Raw genomic sequence first — 14,196 nt, forward strand, 5'->3', positions numbered from 1 at the left:
CAGTGTCAAGACAATAAATAATAAGGAATCGATTGATAAAATTTGTATTTATGCAACTTTTGTAATTTTCTGTAAAAATGGGTCACAATTGGCCCTTACGTTTATTTAGGAAGAAACAGGTTTTTGTTTTTTCCCTGTAGATTCTACATTAATTAATAAAAATTAATGAAAATTTCGGGACCAAGAGAACAAATAATAAAGGATTGAAAACTGGGAATTGTATTTATGCAACTCTTGTAGTTTTTTTTGTAAAAGTAGTCCAAATTTGACACTAACGTTTAGTTTAGAAGAACAGTTTTTTGTATTTTCCCTGTAAATTCCACAGTGTTCAATAAAATTTAATTAAACCTTCACTGTCAAGAGAATAAATAATAAGGAATCTATTGTTAAAAATTGTATTGATACAAGTCCTGTAGTTTTTTTTTAAAAATAGTTAAAAATTGACACAAATGTTTATTTAGGAGGAACAATAATTTATTTTGTATTTTCACTGTTGATTCCACACTGTTTAGTAAAACTCAATGAAACTTTCAGTGTCGAGACAATAAATAATAAGAAATCGATTGATAAAAGTTGTATTTATGTAACTTTTGTAGTTTTCCTGTAAAAATGGATTAAAATTAAATGTTTATTTGAGAAAAATAACTTTTTTATTTCCTCTGTAGATTTTACAGTATTTAATAAAAATTAATGATTCTTTGAGCATCAAAACAATAAACAATAAGGAATCGATTAGTAATAATTGTATTTATACAACTTTCGTAGCTTTTCTGTAAAAATGGATTAAAATCGGCTCAAACGTTATTTTTTTTTTTTTGTTTTTTTTTTGTTTTTCCCCCTGTAAATTAATTAATCTTTCATTTTGTAGACAATAAACAATAAGGAATCGATTGATAAAAATTATATATATTAGACTGTTTCAAAAAAATCAACAATTTTTTTTTTTTTCTTATTTATATCGAAAATCTTTTTGGAAATGGTAAAAAAAAATACTGTGAAACTTACAGCTCTTAATATTAATATTAAGAGGTGCCGCATCGTAAATTTTAATATCCCGTTTAAATAAAACGGGAACGGAGTTCTTTTGGATTTTGAAATTTTTTAACTCTCGTTAGAGTTAATATTTTAAAATGGTCAAAACAAATTTTTATAGAAAATTTAACGCTCTACAAAAAATGTCTCTTACAATTTTTTGATATATTCATTTTTTCAAAAGTTATTTAACATTAAAGTTGGATTGATTTAAAATTTTGACATTTTTCTCATTTTCTGACGCAACCATCAACTTTATGGGAAAACTTTATATGACATTTTTTGTAGAGAATTCAATTTCCTATAATTTATCTCCGAAAAAGTTTTTGACATTTTTTACAGATCATAAGTTATCTGCAGAAAACTAAAAGTTTTATTAAATAAATATTATTTTACTGCTTAAAATTAAGCAATTTATTTAAATAAATAGATTTTTACCAAAAAAATTGATTGTTTATTATAATAAAAGTAGTATATATCGTTACACTAATAGATTTTTACTACAATTTGGCAATTTTTTTCTGTATTCACTTATAACTAGCAATAAGTGTTTCACGAAAAATGAAGAACAATACAATACTGCAAAAAATATCAAAAACTTTTTTGGGGATAAATTATAGGAAATTGAATTCTCTACAAAAAATGTCATATAAAATTTTCCCATAAAAGTTGATGGTTGCATCAGAAAATGAGAAAAATGTCAAAATTTTAAATCAATCCAACTTTAATGTTAAATAACTTTTGAAAAAATGAATATATCAAAAAACTGCAAGAGACATTTTTTGTAGAGCGTTAAATTTTCTATAAAAAATCTGTTTTGATCACATTGAAATATTATCTCTAACGAGAGTTAAAAAATTTCAAAATCCAAGAGATCACCGTTCCTGTGTTATTTAAAGGGGAAATTAAAATTTACGATGCAGCATCTATTAATATTAATATTAAGAGCTGTAACTTTCACAGTATTTTTTTTTTTTTTCACCATTTCCAACAAGATTTTCAATATAAATAAGAAAAAAAAAAATTTGTCGATTTTTTTGAAACAGTCTAATATATGTAATAGCTTTTCTATTTTTTCCGTAAAAATGGATTAAAATTAGCCCCAATGTTTATTTGGGTAGAAAAACATTTATTTTTAAATTTTCCCTGTACATTCTATTCTGTATTTAATAAAAATTAATTAAAATTTAAGTGTGAAGAGAATAAATAATAAGCAATCGGTTAACGACACAAAAGTTTATTTTGGAAGAGAAACAATTTCTTTATATTTCCTACATTTTTTATGTATTCTACACTTTAATTAAATTTGCAGTGTTTTGAAAAAAAAAAGAAACAATAAGTGATATTATTCTTAAAAATTAATGAAAATCGAGTCGTCACTGACGTTCGTTAAGGCTGTAAAGCCATTTCAGAAACCCATTCCTCAAATGTCACGCAAAAAGTAATCGATTCTTTTAACAGTCAATTTTTCTAACCACCCACATTGCAAATTACACCACGAATAAATTCACTATTTGCATAAAAGTCGTGTAGATTTTTCCTTTACGTAATCGATTTAGGGAGTCATGCGAAACCCTTCTGACTCGCGTGCACATTTCGTCCACATAAATTTTATTATAAAATAATTTAATTGCCCTTATTTACGGGGGAATCACACGCGATTCGGACCCGCGATTTTTCAATACACCCCGTTTTTTGCACCCTCCGTTATGCGTCGCAGAAATTCGCGATAACTTTGCGTGTGCAATGAAAAAATTGAGTCGATATTCGTGGAAAGAAACCCGATTGGAAATTAATATTCATAAATGTCGTACGTTTTATTTTGTGCATCCACACAAATCTGTTATTGTGTGTGTGTGTGAGTACAATAAACAGTTCTTTTGTTCGGGAACAACGAATAAATAATAAAATAAATACTCACCGTGTTGTAGAGCAGCCATTTGTACAACAGATTGTCATTTATTAAATAATTTTTGGTCCTGCTGTGACGGTTCTCGTTCAGGTGTCGCCGATTTGTTCACCTGCCACAATAAAAACTATTTAATTAATAAATAATTACAATGAGTAAATTAATTTGCACAATAATTATGGCAATTTTGAATAAATTCAAGGTGGAAGTAGTGCAATTAAAATTGACTAATCAACTTATTGCCCGAGTCGGTCGATAAAACACAGCTGATTGTCGACAAATTATACGTTTGTACGTCATTTTATTGATTGTTTTATTGACTCGAAAATTAAAATTTATTTTTTTTTTTTTTTTAATTGGTTTAATGGGTAACGACGTCACTTTTGTGTAACGTGGCGAAATTGTGCACTTTCAACTTTGGCGATTTCTGCTGTTAACGTTTCGCTTTCAATTATTGTGAATAATACAGGTTTTAAAGTTTAATTTGTTATTTATCAATTAATGTAAAAAAAATTAATGATTTTCTAGTAGTTTGTTTGATTTGCGGCTTGAAACAACTGTCATTTTTAAAGAGAGTTTCAATTGTAAGATTTTACTTTAACGATGGCTCCTGCTAATGTTTCTCGTTCAATCATGATAATATTACATTGTTTTAAAGCCTTTTTTACTGTTTTTCTATTAAGGCAACAAATTAATTAGATTACATTGCTGTTTTATAGATATTTGTCTTGAAACAAGTGTTAATTTTAAAGGGATACATTGATTATTACAATTCCTGCTGCTAAAATTTGACACTCACTCACTTAAAATTTGTTTTAATTGTTTAACTTTTTGCTTACACAATATTCTACTTTGAAGAAGTATCCATTTAAATTTTAAACAAGTGTTACTTGCAAAGAGGAACATAATTGTGTATTTTAATATTAACAATTCCTGCTACTCAAATTTCTCATTCAAACTTAATAAATTTTACATTATTTTAAAGGTAATTTTATTGTTTATCTGTGGTTTAAAAGTATGGTAATCGTACCCTTGACCTCTATAAGATATTTGATATTAAACACATATCACTTTTGAAGAGGAACATATTTGAGTATTTTAAATTTAACGGTTATTGCTAATGAAATTTCTCATTATGTCATAATTAATTTATATTATTTTAAAGATTATTTTATTATCTATCGATTCTTTTTAAATTTAATACTCGTTGTATAAGACATTTGACTTTAAACAAGTGTTACCTGAGAGGAGAAATTTAATTGTGTACATATTTTAATACTAACCGTTCCTACTACTCAAATTTCTCATTCAAACTTAATAAATTTTACATTATTTTAAAGGTAATTTTATTGTTTATCTGTGACTTAAAAGTTTAGTAATCGTATCCTTGATCTGTACAAGATATTTGACTTAAACACGTATCACTTTTGAAGAGGAACGTATTTGGGTATTTTAAATTTAACGGTTATTGCTAATGAAATTTCTCATTAAGTCATAATTTATTTATATTATTTTAAAGATTATTTTATTATCTATCGATTCTTTTTAAATATAATACTCGTTGTATAAGACATTTGACTTTAAACAAGTGTTACCTGAGAGGAGAAATTTAATTGTGTACATATTTTAATACTAACCGTTCCTACTACTCAAATTTCTCATTCAAACTTAATAAATTTTACATTATTTTAAAGGTAATTTTATTGTTTATCTGTGGTTTAAAAGTTTAGTAATCGTACCCTTGATCTTTACAAGATATTTGACTATAAACACGTATCACTTTTGAAGAGGAACATATTTGAGTATTTTAAATTTAACGGTTATTGCTAATGAAATTTCTCATTAAGTCATAATTTATTTATATTATTTTAAAGATTATTTTATTATCTATCGATTCTTTTTAAATATAATACTCGTTGTCTTCTAATTTATAAGACATTTGACTTTAAACAAGTGTCACCTGAGAGGAGAAATATAATTGTATACATATTTTAACATTAACAGTTCCTGCTACTCAAGTTTCTCATTCGGTCACAATAAAATTTACATTACTTTAAAGCTAATTTTATTGTTTATCTGTGACTTAAAAGTTTAGTAATCGTATCCTTGATCTTTACAAGATATTTGACTTTAAACACGTATAACTTTTGAAGAGAAACATATTTGAGTATTTTAAATTTAACGGTTATTGCTCATGAAATTTCTCGTTAAGTCATAATTAATTTACATTATTTTAAAGATTATTTTATTGTCTGTCGATTTGTTTTAAATATTATACTCGTTGTCTTGTAATTTAGACATTTGACATTAAACAAGTGTCACTTGTAGAGAGAAATATAATAGTGTATTTTAATATTAACAGTTCCTGCTACTAAAGTTTCTCATTCAGTCATACTAAATTTTACATTATTTTAAAGCTAATTTTATTATGTATCTGTGACTTAAAAGAATAGTAATCGTACCCTTGAACTTTTCAAGATATTTGATTTTATACACGTATCACTTTCGAAGAGGAATATAACACTTTTGAACTGAACAAATAACTGAATACTTTAATCTCAACGATACCTAATTATAAATTTCATTTCATATAATCGTAAAAGATTAAACATTATTTTAAATCTTGTTTTCCTATATATCGATTTCAAAACATAACATTTTTTATCGTATAGTTTACAAAACATTTAACTTTAAACACGTATTACTTTTAAAGAGAAACATAATAATATATTTGAATTCAGTCACATTATCTACAGATTATATTAAAAAATTTAAATATCTTACACTTATGCATTTGAATATCACTTTTGTGGAAAAACATCGAATCCTGCTACTAAATCTCAAGTGAAATTTAATTTATTTCAATTGAAAAAATAATAATTGATTGATTTTCTAATTTTCTATATATTTGACTAGGAAAAAATTGTAATTATTTTTAAAGAGAAATAGAGAATATACCTACTGGGCGATTACTGCTGCTAAAGCTTTTGATTTCTTTATAATAACTTATATATTCACTTAAGGTTTGTATTGTTATCTATATATTAATATAAAAAATAATAGGTGTCATCATCTACTTTCCCAGATATTTAACTTGGAAAAAGTATTCTTGTTGAAGAAAACAAACATGGAGTACATTATCTTGACTTTTCCTGCTATTAAAATTTCTATAATGTGGTTAAAAGATTATTTTGTTGTAAACGTAATGGTCCTATTTTAGTTTTATAGACAAATATATTTGACAGAGAAAAATAATTGTGTATGTTAACTTTGACGACTCCTGCTGCTAATATTTCTTATCTCTTTAAGATGAGTACATTGATTTAAAGCTTGTTTTATTGTGTATTTAATAATGCAAGTTTTCTATATATTTGATGTAGATAAAATGTTACTTACAAAAACGAATAAAAAAGAGATTAAAGTCTAGTCTATTCCTGCTGTGATGGTTTTTCATTTCTTTATGTTAAATTCACTTAAAGTTTTTTCTATTATCTACTGAATAATTAAAAAAAAACAATGGATATCACCATTCGTTTTCTCAGATATTTAACTTGGAAAATATATGATAAAGAAAATAAAAATGGAGTACATTACCTTGACTATTCCTGCTATTAAAGTTTTTCATTGAATTGAAATAAATTATAATGTGATTAAAGGCTTATTTTGTTAACTAATGTAGTGAATATAATAGACATATTTTAGTTTTATAGGCATTTATTTGAAAGAGAAACGTAAACATTTCTCGTTTTTTGAAGATAAATTATATATTGATTTAAAGTTTATTTTAATATGTATGGATTAATATATTAAAAACCATCGATATTTTCTGTTTTTTCTATATATTTAACTTGGAAAAAGTGTTACTTATAAAGACGAATAAAAAGGAAAGTAGAGACTTATCTATTTCTGCTATTATAGTTTTCATTTTCTTATGTTAAATTATGTATTTAGTTAAAATTTGTGTTATTATCTATCGATTAATCTAATAAACAATTGGTGTAACCATCTACTTCCCCAGATATTTGTTTTAGAAAAAGTATACCTGTTGAAGAAAATAAAAATGGAGTACATTGCCTTGATTATTCCTGCTATTAAAATATTTCATTCAATTAAAATAAATTATAATGTGATTAAAGGATTCTTTTGTTAACTATTGTAGTAAATATAATAACCATATTTTAGTTTTAAAGACATTTATTTGGAAGAGAAAAATAAACGTTTATGTTATCTTTGACATCTCCAGCCACTAACATTTCTCATTTTTTAAAGATGAATTATATATTGATTTAAAGTTTATTTTACTATGTATCGATTAATATATGAGAAAATCATCGATATTTTGTTTTTCTATATATTTGACTTGGAAAATGTGTTACTTATAAAGACGAATAAAAAGAAAAGTAGAGGCTACTCTATTCCTGCTGTTATAGTTTTCATTTTCTTATGTTAAATTATATATTTACTTAAAACTTGTATTATCATCTATCGATTAATATAAAAAACAAAAGTTGTCACCATCTACTTTCCCAGATATTTATTTTAGAAAAAGTATTCCTTTTGAAGAAAATAAAAATGGAGTACATTTCCTTGACTATTCCTGCTGTTAAAATTTTTCACTCAATTAATTATGGGTACATTTCCTTGATTATTCCTGCTATTAAAATTTTTTACTCAATTAAAACAAAATATAATGTGGATAAAAGGATACTTTTATTAATTATTTTAGTGAATATAATAGGCATATTTTAGTTTAATATACATTTATTTGGAAGAGAAAAATAAACGTGTATGTTATCTTTGACATCTCCTGCCACTAACATTTCTCATTTTTTGAAGATGAATTATATATTGATTTAAAGTCTATTTTATTATGTATCGATTAGTGTATAAGAAAATCATCAATATTTTCTGTTTCTCTATATATTTGACTCGGAAAATGTGTTACTTATAAGACGAATAAATAGGAAAGTAGAGGTTTATCTATTCCTGCTGTTATAGTTTTCATTTTTTATGCTAAATTATATATTTACTTAAAATTTGTATTATCATCTATCGATTAATCTAATAAACAATAGGTGTTACCATCTACTTCCCCAGATATTTGTTTTAGAAAAAGTATCCTGTGAAGAAAATAAAAATGGAGTACATTACCTGGACTATTCCTGCTATTAAAATTTTTCATTCAATTAAAATAAATTATAATGTAATTAAAAGATCCTTTTGTGAACTATCGTAGTAAATATAATACACATATTTTAGTTTTAAAGACATTTATTTGGAAGAGAAAAATAAACGTTTATGTTATCTTTGACATCTCCTGCCACTAACATTTCTCATTGTTTGAAGATGAATTATATATTGATTTAAAGTCTATTTTATTGTGTATCGATTAATGTATAAGAAAATCATCGATATTTTCTGTTTCTCTCTATATTTGATTTGGAAAATGTGTTACTTATAAGACGAATAAATAGGAAAGTAGAGGTTTATCTATTCCTGCTGTTATAGTTTTCATTTTCTTATGTTAAATTATGCATTTAGTTAAAATTTGTGTTATTATCTATCGATTAATCTAATAAACAATTGGTGTAACTATCTACTTCCCCAGATATTTGTTTTAGAAAAAGTATCCTGTTGAAGAAATTAAAAATGGAGTACATTACCTGGACTATTCCTGCTATTAAAATTTTTCATTCAATTAAAATAAATTATAATGTGATTAAAGAATTATTTTATTAACTAATGTAGTAAATATAATAGGTATATTTTAGTTTTATAGCCATTTATTTGGAAGAGAAACATAAACGTGTATGTTATCTTTGGCATCTCCTGCCACTAACATTTCTCATTTTTTGAAGATGAATTATATATTGATTTAAAGTCTATTTTATTATGTATCGATTAATGTATAAGAAAATCATCGATATTTTCTGTTTCTCCATATATTTGACTTGGAAAATGTGTTACTTATAAGACGAATAAATAGGAAAGTAGTGGTTTATCTATTCCTGCTGTTATACTTTTCATTTTCTTATGTTAAATTATGTATTTACTTAAAATTTGTGTTATTATCTATCGATTAATCTAATAAACAATTGGTGTAACCATCTACTTCCCCAGATATTTGTTTTAGAAAAAGTATTTCTGTTGAAGAAAATAAAAATGAAGTACATTACTTTGACTATTCCTGCTATTAAATTTTTTCACTCAATTAAAACAAAATATAATGTGATCAAAGGTTACTTTTATTAATTATTTTAGTGAATATAATAGGCATATTTTAGTTTTATAGACATTTATTTGGAAGAGAAAAATAAACGTGTATGTTATCTTTGACATCTCCTGCCACTAACATTTCTCATTTTTTGAAGATGAATTATATATTGATTTAAAGTTTATTTTATTATGTATCGATTAATGTATAAGAAAATCATCGATATTTTCTGTTTTTCTATATATTTGACTTGGAAAATATGTTACTTATAAGATGAATAAATAGGAAAGTAGAGGTTTATCTATTCCTGCTGTTATACTTTTCATTTTCTTATGTTAAATTATGTATTTAGTTAAAATTTGTGTTATTATCTATCGATTAATCTAATAAACAATTGGTGCAACCATCTACTTCCCCAGATATTTGTTTTAGAAAAAGTATCCTGTTGAAGAAAATAAAAATGGAGTACATTACCTGGACTAATCCTGTTATTAAAATTTTTCATTCAATTAAAATAAATTATGATGTGATTAAAGGATTATTTTATTAATTAATGTAGTGAATATAATAGGCATATTTTAGTTTTATAGACATTTATTTGGAAGAAAAACATAAACGTGTACGTTATCTTTGACATCTTCTGCCACTAACATTTCTCATTTTTTGAAGATGAATTATATATTGATTTAAAGTCTATTTTATTATGTATCGATTAATGTATAAGAAAATCATCGATATTTTCTGTTTTTTTTATATATTTGACTTGAAAAAAGTGTTATTTATAAAGAGGAATAAATAGGAAAGTAGAGATTGTTCCATTCCTGCTGTTATAGTTTCCATTTTCTTATGTTAAATTATATGTTTACTAAAAATTTGCGTTATAATCTATAAATTAATCTAATAAACAATATATGTCACCATCTACTTTCCCAGATATTTATAGGCATATTTTAGTTTTATAGACATTTATTTGGAAGAGAAAAATAAACGTGTATGTTATCTTTGACATCTCCTGCCACTAACATTTCTCATTTTTTGAAGATGAATTATATATTGATTTAAAGTTTATTTTATTATGTATCGATTAATGTATAAGAAAATCATCGATATTTTCTGTTTTTCTATATATTTGACTTGGAAAATATGTTACTTATAAGACGAATAAATAGGAAAGTAGAGGTTTATCTATTCTTGCTGTTATAGTTTTCATTTTCTTATGTTAAATTATGTATTTAGTTAAAATTTGTGTTATTATCTATCGATTAATCTAATAAACAATTGGTGTAACCATCTACTTCCCCAGATATTTGTTTTAGAAAAAGTATCCTGTTGAAGAAAATAAAAATGGAGTACATTGCCTGGACTAATCCTGTTATTAAAATTTTTCATTCAATTAAAATAAATTATGATGTGATTAAAGGATTATTTTATTAACTAATGTAGTAAATATAATAGGCATATTTTAGTTTTATAGACATTTATTTGGAAGAAAAACATAAACGTGTACGTTATCTTTGACATCTTCTGCCACTAACATTTCTCATTTTTTGAAGATGAATTATATATTCATTTAAAGTTTATTTTATTATGTATCGATTAATGTATAAGAAAATCATCGATATTTTCTGTTTTTCTATATATTTGACTTGAAAAAAGTGTTATTTATAAAGAGGAATAAATAGGAAAGTGGAGATTGTTCCATTCCTGCTGTTATAGTTTCCATTTTCTTATGTTAAATTATATGTTTACTAAAAATTTGCGTTATAATCTATAAATTAATCTAATAAACAATAGATGTCACCATCTACTTTCCCAGATATTTATAGGCATATTTTAGTTTTATAGACATTTATTTGGAAGAAAAAAATAAATGTGTATCTTATCTTTGACATCTCCTGCCACTAACATTTCTCATTTTTTGAAGATGAATTATATATTCATTTAAAGTTTATTTTATTATGTATCGATTAATGTATAAGAAAATCATCGATATTTTCTGTTTTTCTATATATTTGACTTGGAAAATGTGTTACTTATAAGACGAATAAATAGGAAAGTAGAGGTTTATCTATTCATGCTGTTATACTTTTCATTTTCTTATGTTAAATTATGTATTTAGTTAAAATTTGTGTTATTATCTATCGATTAATCTAATAAACAATTGGTGTAACCATCTACTTCCCCAGATATTTGTTTTAGAAAAAGTATTCCTGTTGAAGAAAATAAAAATGGAGTACATTACCTTGACTATTCCTGCTATTAAATTTTTTCACTCAATTAAAACAAAATATAATGTGATCAAAGGTTACTTTTATTAATTATTTTAGTGAATATAATAGGCATATTTTAGTCTTATAGACATTTATTTGGAAGATAAAAATAAACATGTATGTTATCTTTGACATCTCCTGCCACTAACATTTCTCATTTTTTGAAGATGAATTATATATTGATTTAAAGTTTATTTTACTATGTATCGATTAATGTATGAGAAAATCATCGATATTTTCTGTTTCTCCATATATTTGAATTGGAAAATGTGCTACTTATAAGACGAATAAATAGGAAAGTAGAGGTTTATCTATTCCTGCTGTTATACTTTTCATTTTCTTATGTTAAATTATGTATTTAGTTAAAATTTGTGTTATTATCTGTCGATTAATCTAATAAACAATTGGTGTAACCATCTACTTCCCCAGATATTTGTTTTAGAAAAAGTATCCTGTTGAAGAAAATAAAAATGGAGTACATTACCTGGACTAATCCTGTTATTAAAATTTTTCATTCAATTAAAATAAATTATGATGTGATTAAAGGATTATTTTATTAATTAATGTAGTGAATATAATAGGCATATTTTAGTTTTATAGACATTTATTTGGAAGAAAAACATAAACGTGTACGTTATCTTTGACATCTTCTGCCACTAACATTTCTCATTTTTTGAAGATGAATTATATATTGATTTAAAGTCTATTTTATTATGTATCGATTAATGTATAAGAAAATCATCGATATTTTCTGTTTTTTTTATATATTTGACTTGAAAAAAGTGTTATTTATAAAGAGGAATAAATAGGAAAGTAGAGATTGTTCCATTCCTGCTGTTATAGTTTCCATTTTCTTATGTTAAATTATATGTTTACTAAAAATTTGCGTTATAATCTATAAATTAATCTAATAAACAATAGATGTCACCATCTACTTTCCCAGATATTTATAGGCATATTTTAGTTTTATAGACATTTATTTGGAAGAGAAAAATAAACGTGTATGTTATCTTTGACATCTCCTGCCACTAACATTTCTCATTTTTTGAAGATGAATTATATATTGATTTAAAGTTTATTTTATTATGTATCGATTAATGTATAAGAAAATCATCGATATTTTCTGTTTTTCTATATATTTGACTTGGAAAATATGTTACTTATAAGACGAATAAATAGGAAAGTAGAGGTTTATCTATTCTTGCTGTTATAGTTTTCATTTTCTTATGTTAAATTATGTATTTAGTTAAAATTTGTGTTATTATCTATCGATTAATCTAATAAACAATTGGTGTAACCATCTACTTCCCCAGATATTTGTTTTAGAAAAAGTATCCTGTTGAAGAAAATAAAAATGGAGTACATTACCTGGACTAATCCTGTTATTAAAATTTTTCATTCAATTAAAATAAATTATGATGTGATTAAAGGATTATTTTATTAACTAATGTAGTAAATATAATAGGCATATTTTAGTTTTATAGACATTTATTTGGAAGAAAAACATAAACGTGTACGTTATCTTTGACATCTTCTGCCACTAACATTTCTCATTTTTTGAAGATGAATTATATATTCATTTAAAGTTTATTTTATTATGTATCGATTAATGTATAAGAAAATCATCGATATTTTCTGTTTTTCTATATATTTGACTTGAAAAAAGTGTTATTTATAAAGAGGAATAAATAGGAAAGTGGAGATTGTTCCATTCCTGCTGTTATAGTTTCCATTTTCTTATGTTAAATTATATGTTTACTAAAAATTTGCGTTATAATCTATAAATTAATCTAATAAACAATAGATGTCACCATCTACTTTCCCAGATATTTATAGGCATATTTTAGTTTTATAGACATTTATTTGGAAGAAAAAAATAAACGTGTATGTTATCTTTGACATCTCCTGCCACTAACATTTCTCATTTTTTGAAGATGAATTATATATTCATTTAAAGTTTATTTTATTATGTATTGATTAATGTATAAGAAAATCATCGATATTTTCTGTTTTTCTATATATTTGACTTGGAAAATGTGTTACTTATAAGACGAATAAATAGGAAAGTAGAGGTTTATCTATTCATGCTGTTATACTTTTCATTTTCTTATGTTAAATTATGTATTTAGTTAAAATTTGTGTTATTATCTGTCGATTAATCTAATAAACAATTGGTGTAACCATCTACTTCCCCAGATATTTGTTTTAGAAAAAGTATTCCTGTTGAAGAAAATAAAAATGGAGTACATTACCTTGACTATTCCTGCTATTAAATTTTTTCACTCAATTAAAACAAAATATAATGTGATCAAAGGTTACTTTTATTAATTATTTTAGTGAATATAATAGGCATATTTTAGTCTTATAGACATTTATTTGGAAGATAAAAATAAACATGTATGTTATCTTTGACATCTCCTGCCACTAACATTTCTCATTTTTTGAAGATGAATTATATATTGATTTAAAGTTTATTTTACTATGTATCGATTAATGTATGAGAAAATCATCGATATTTTCTGTTTCTCCATATATTTGAATTGGAAAATGTGCTACTTATAAGACGAATAAATAGGAAAGTAGAGGTTTATCTATTCCTGCTGTTATACTTTTCATTTTCTTATGTTAAATTATGTATTTAGTTAAAATTTGTGTTATTATCTGTCGATTAATCTAATAAACAATTGGTGTAACCATCTACTTCCCCAGATATTTGTTTTAGAAAAAGTATCCTGTTGAAGAAAATAAAAATGGAGTACATTACCTGGACT

General features: G+C 24.4%; 1 protein-coding gene across 5 annotated transcripts in view; it reads right to left on the reverse strand.

Annotated features, from left to right (window-relative positions):
* Positions 1 to 14,196, reverse strand: part of LOC109606516 (calcium/calmodulin-dependent protein kinase kinase 2) — a 49,579-nt gene that overhangs the window by 25,617 nt on the left and 9,766 nt on the right. For all 5 annotated transcript variants that reach the window (XM_049968434.1, XM_049968430.1, XM_049968431.1 and 2 more), the window contains exon 2: positions 2,954 to 3,053. In XM_049968434.1, the coding sequence (XP_049824391.1) occupies positions 2,954 to 2,972 (19 nt within the window). In that variant the 5' untranslated portion in view covers positions 2,973 to 3,053. The remainder of the gene's footprint in view (positions 1 to 2,953; positions 3,054 to 14,196) is intronic.

This window comes from Aethina tumida, chromosome 6 (assembly GCF_024364675.1).
Source record: "Aethina tumida isolate Nest 87 chromosome 6, icAetTumi1.1, whole genome shotgun sequence".
In the NCBI taxonomy this organism is placed as follows: domain Eukaryota; kingdom Metazoa; phylum Arthropoda; class Insecta; order Coleoptera; family Nitidulidae; genus Aethina; species Aethina tumida.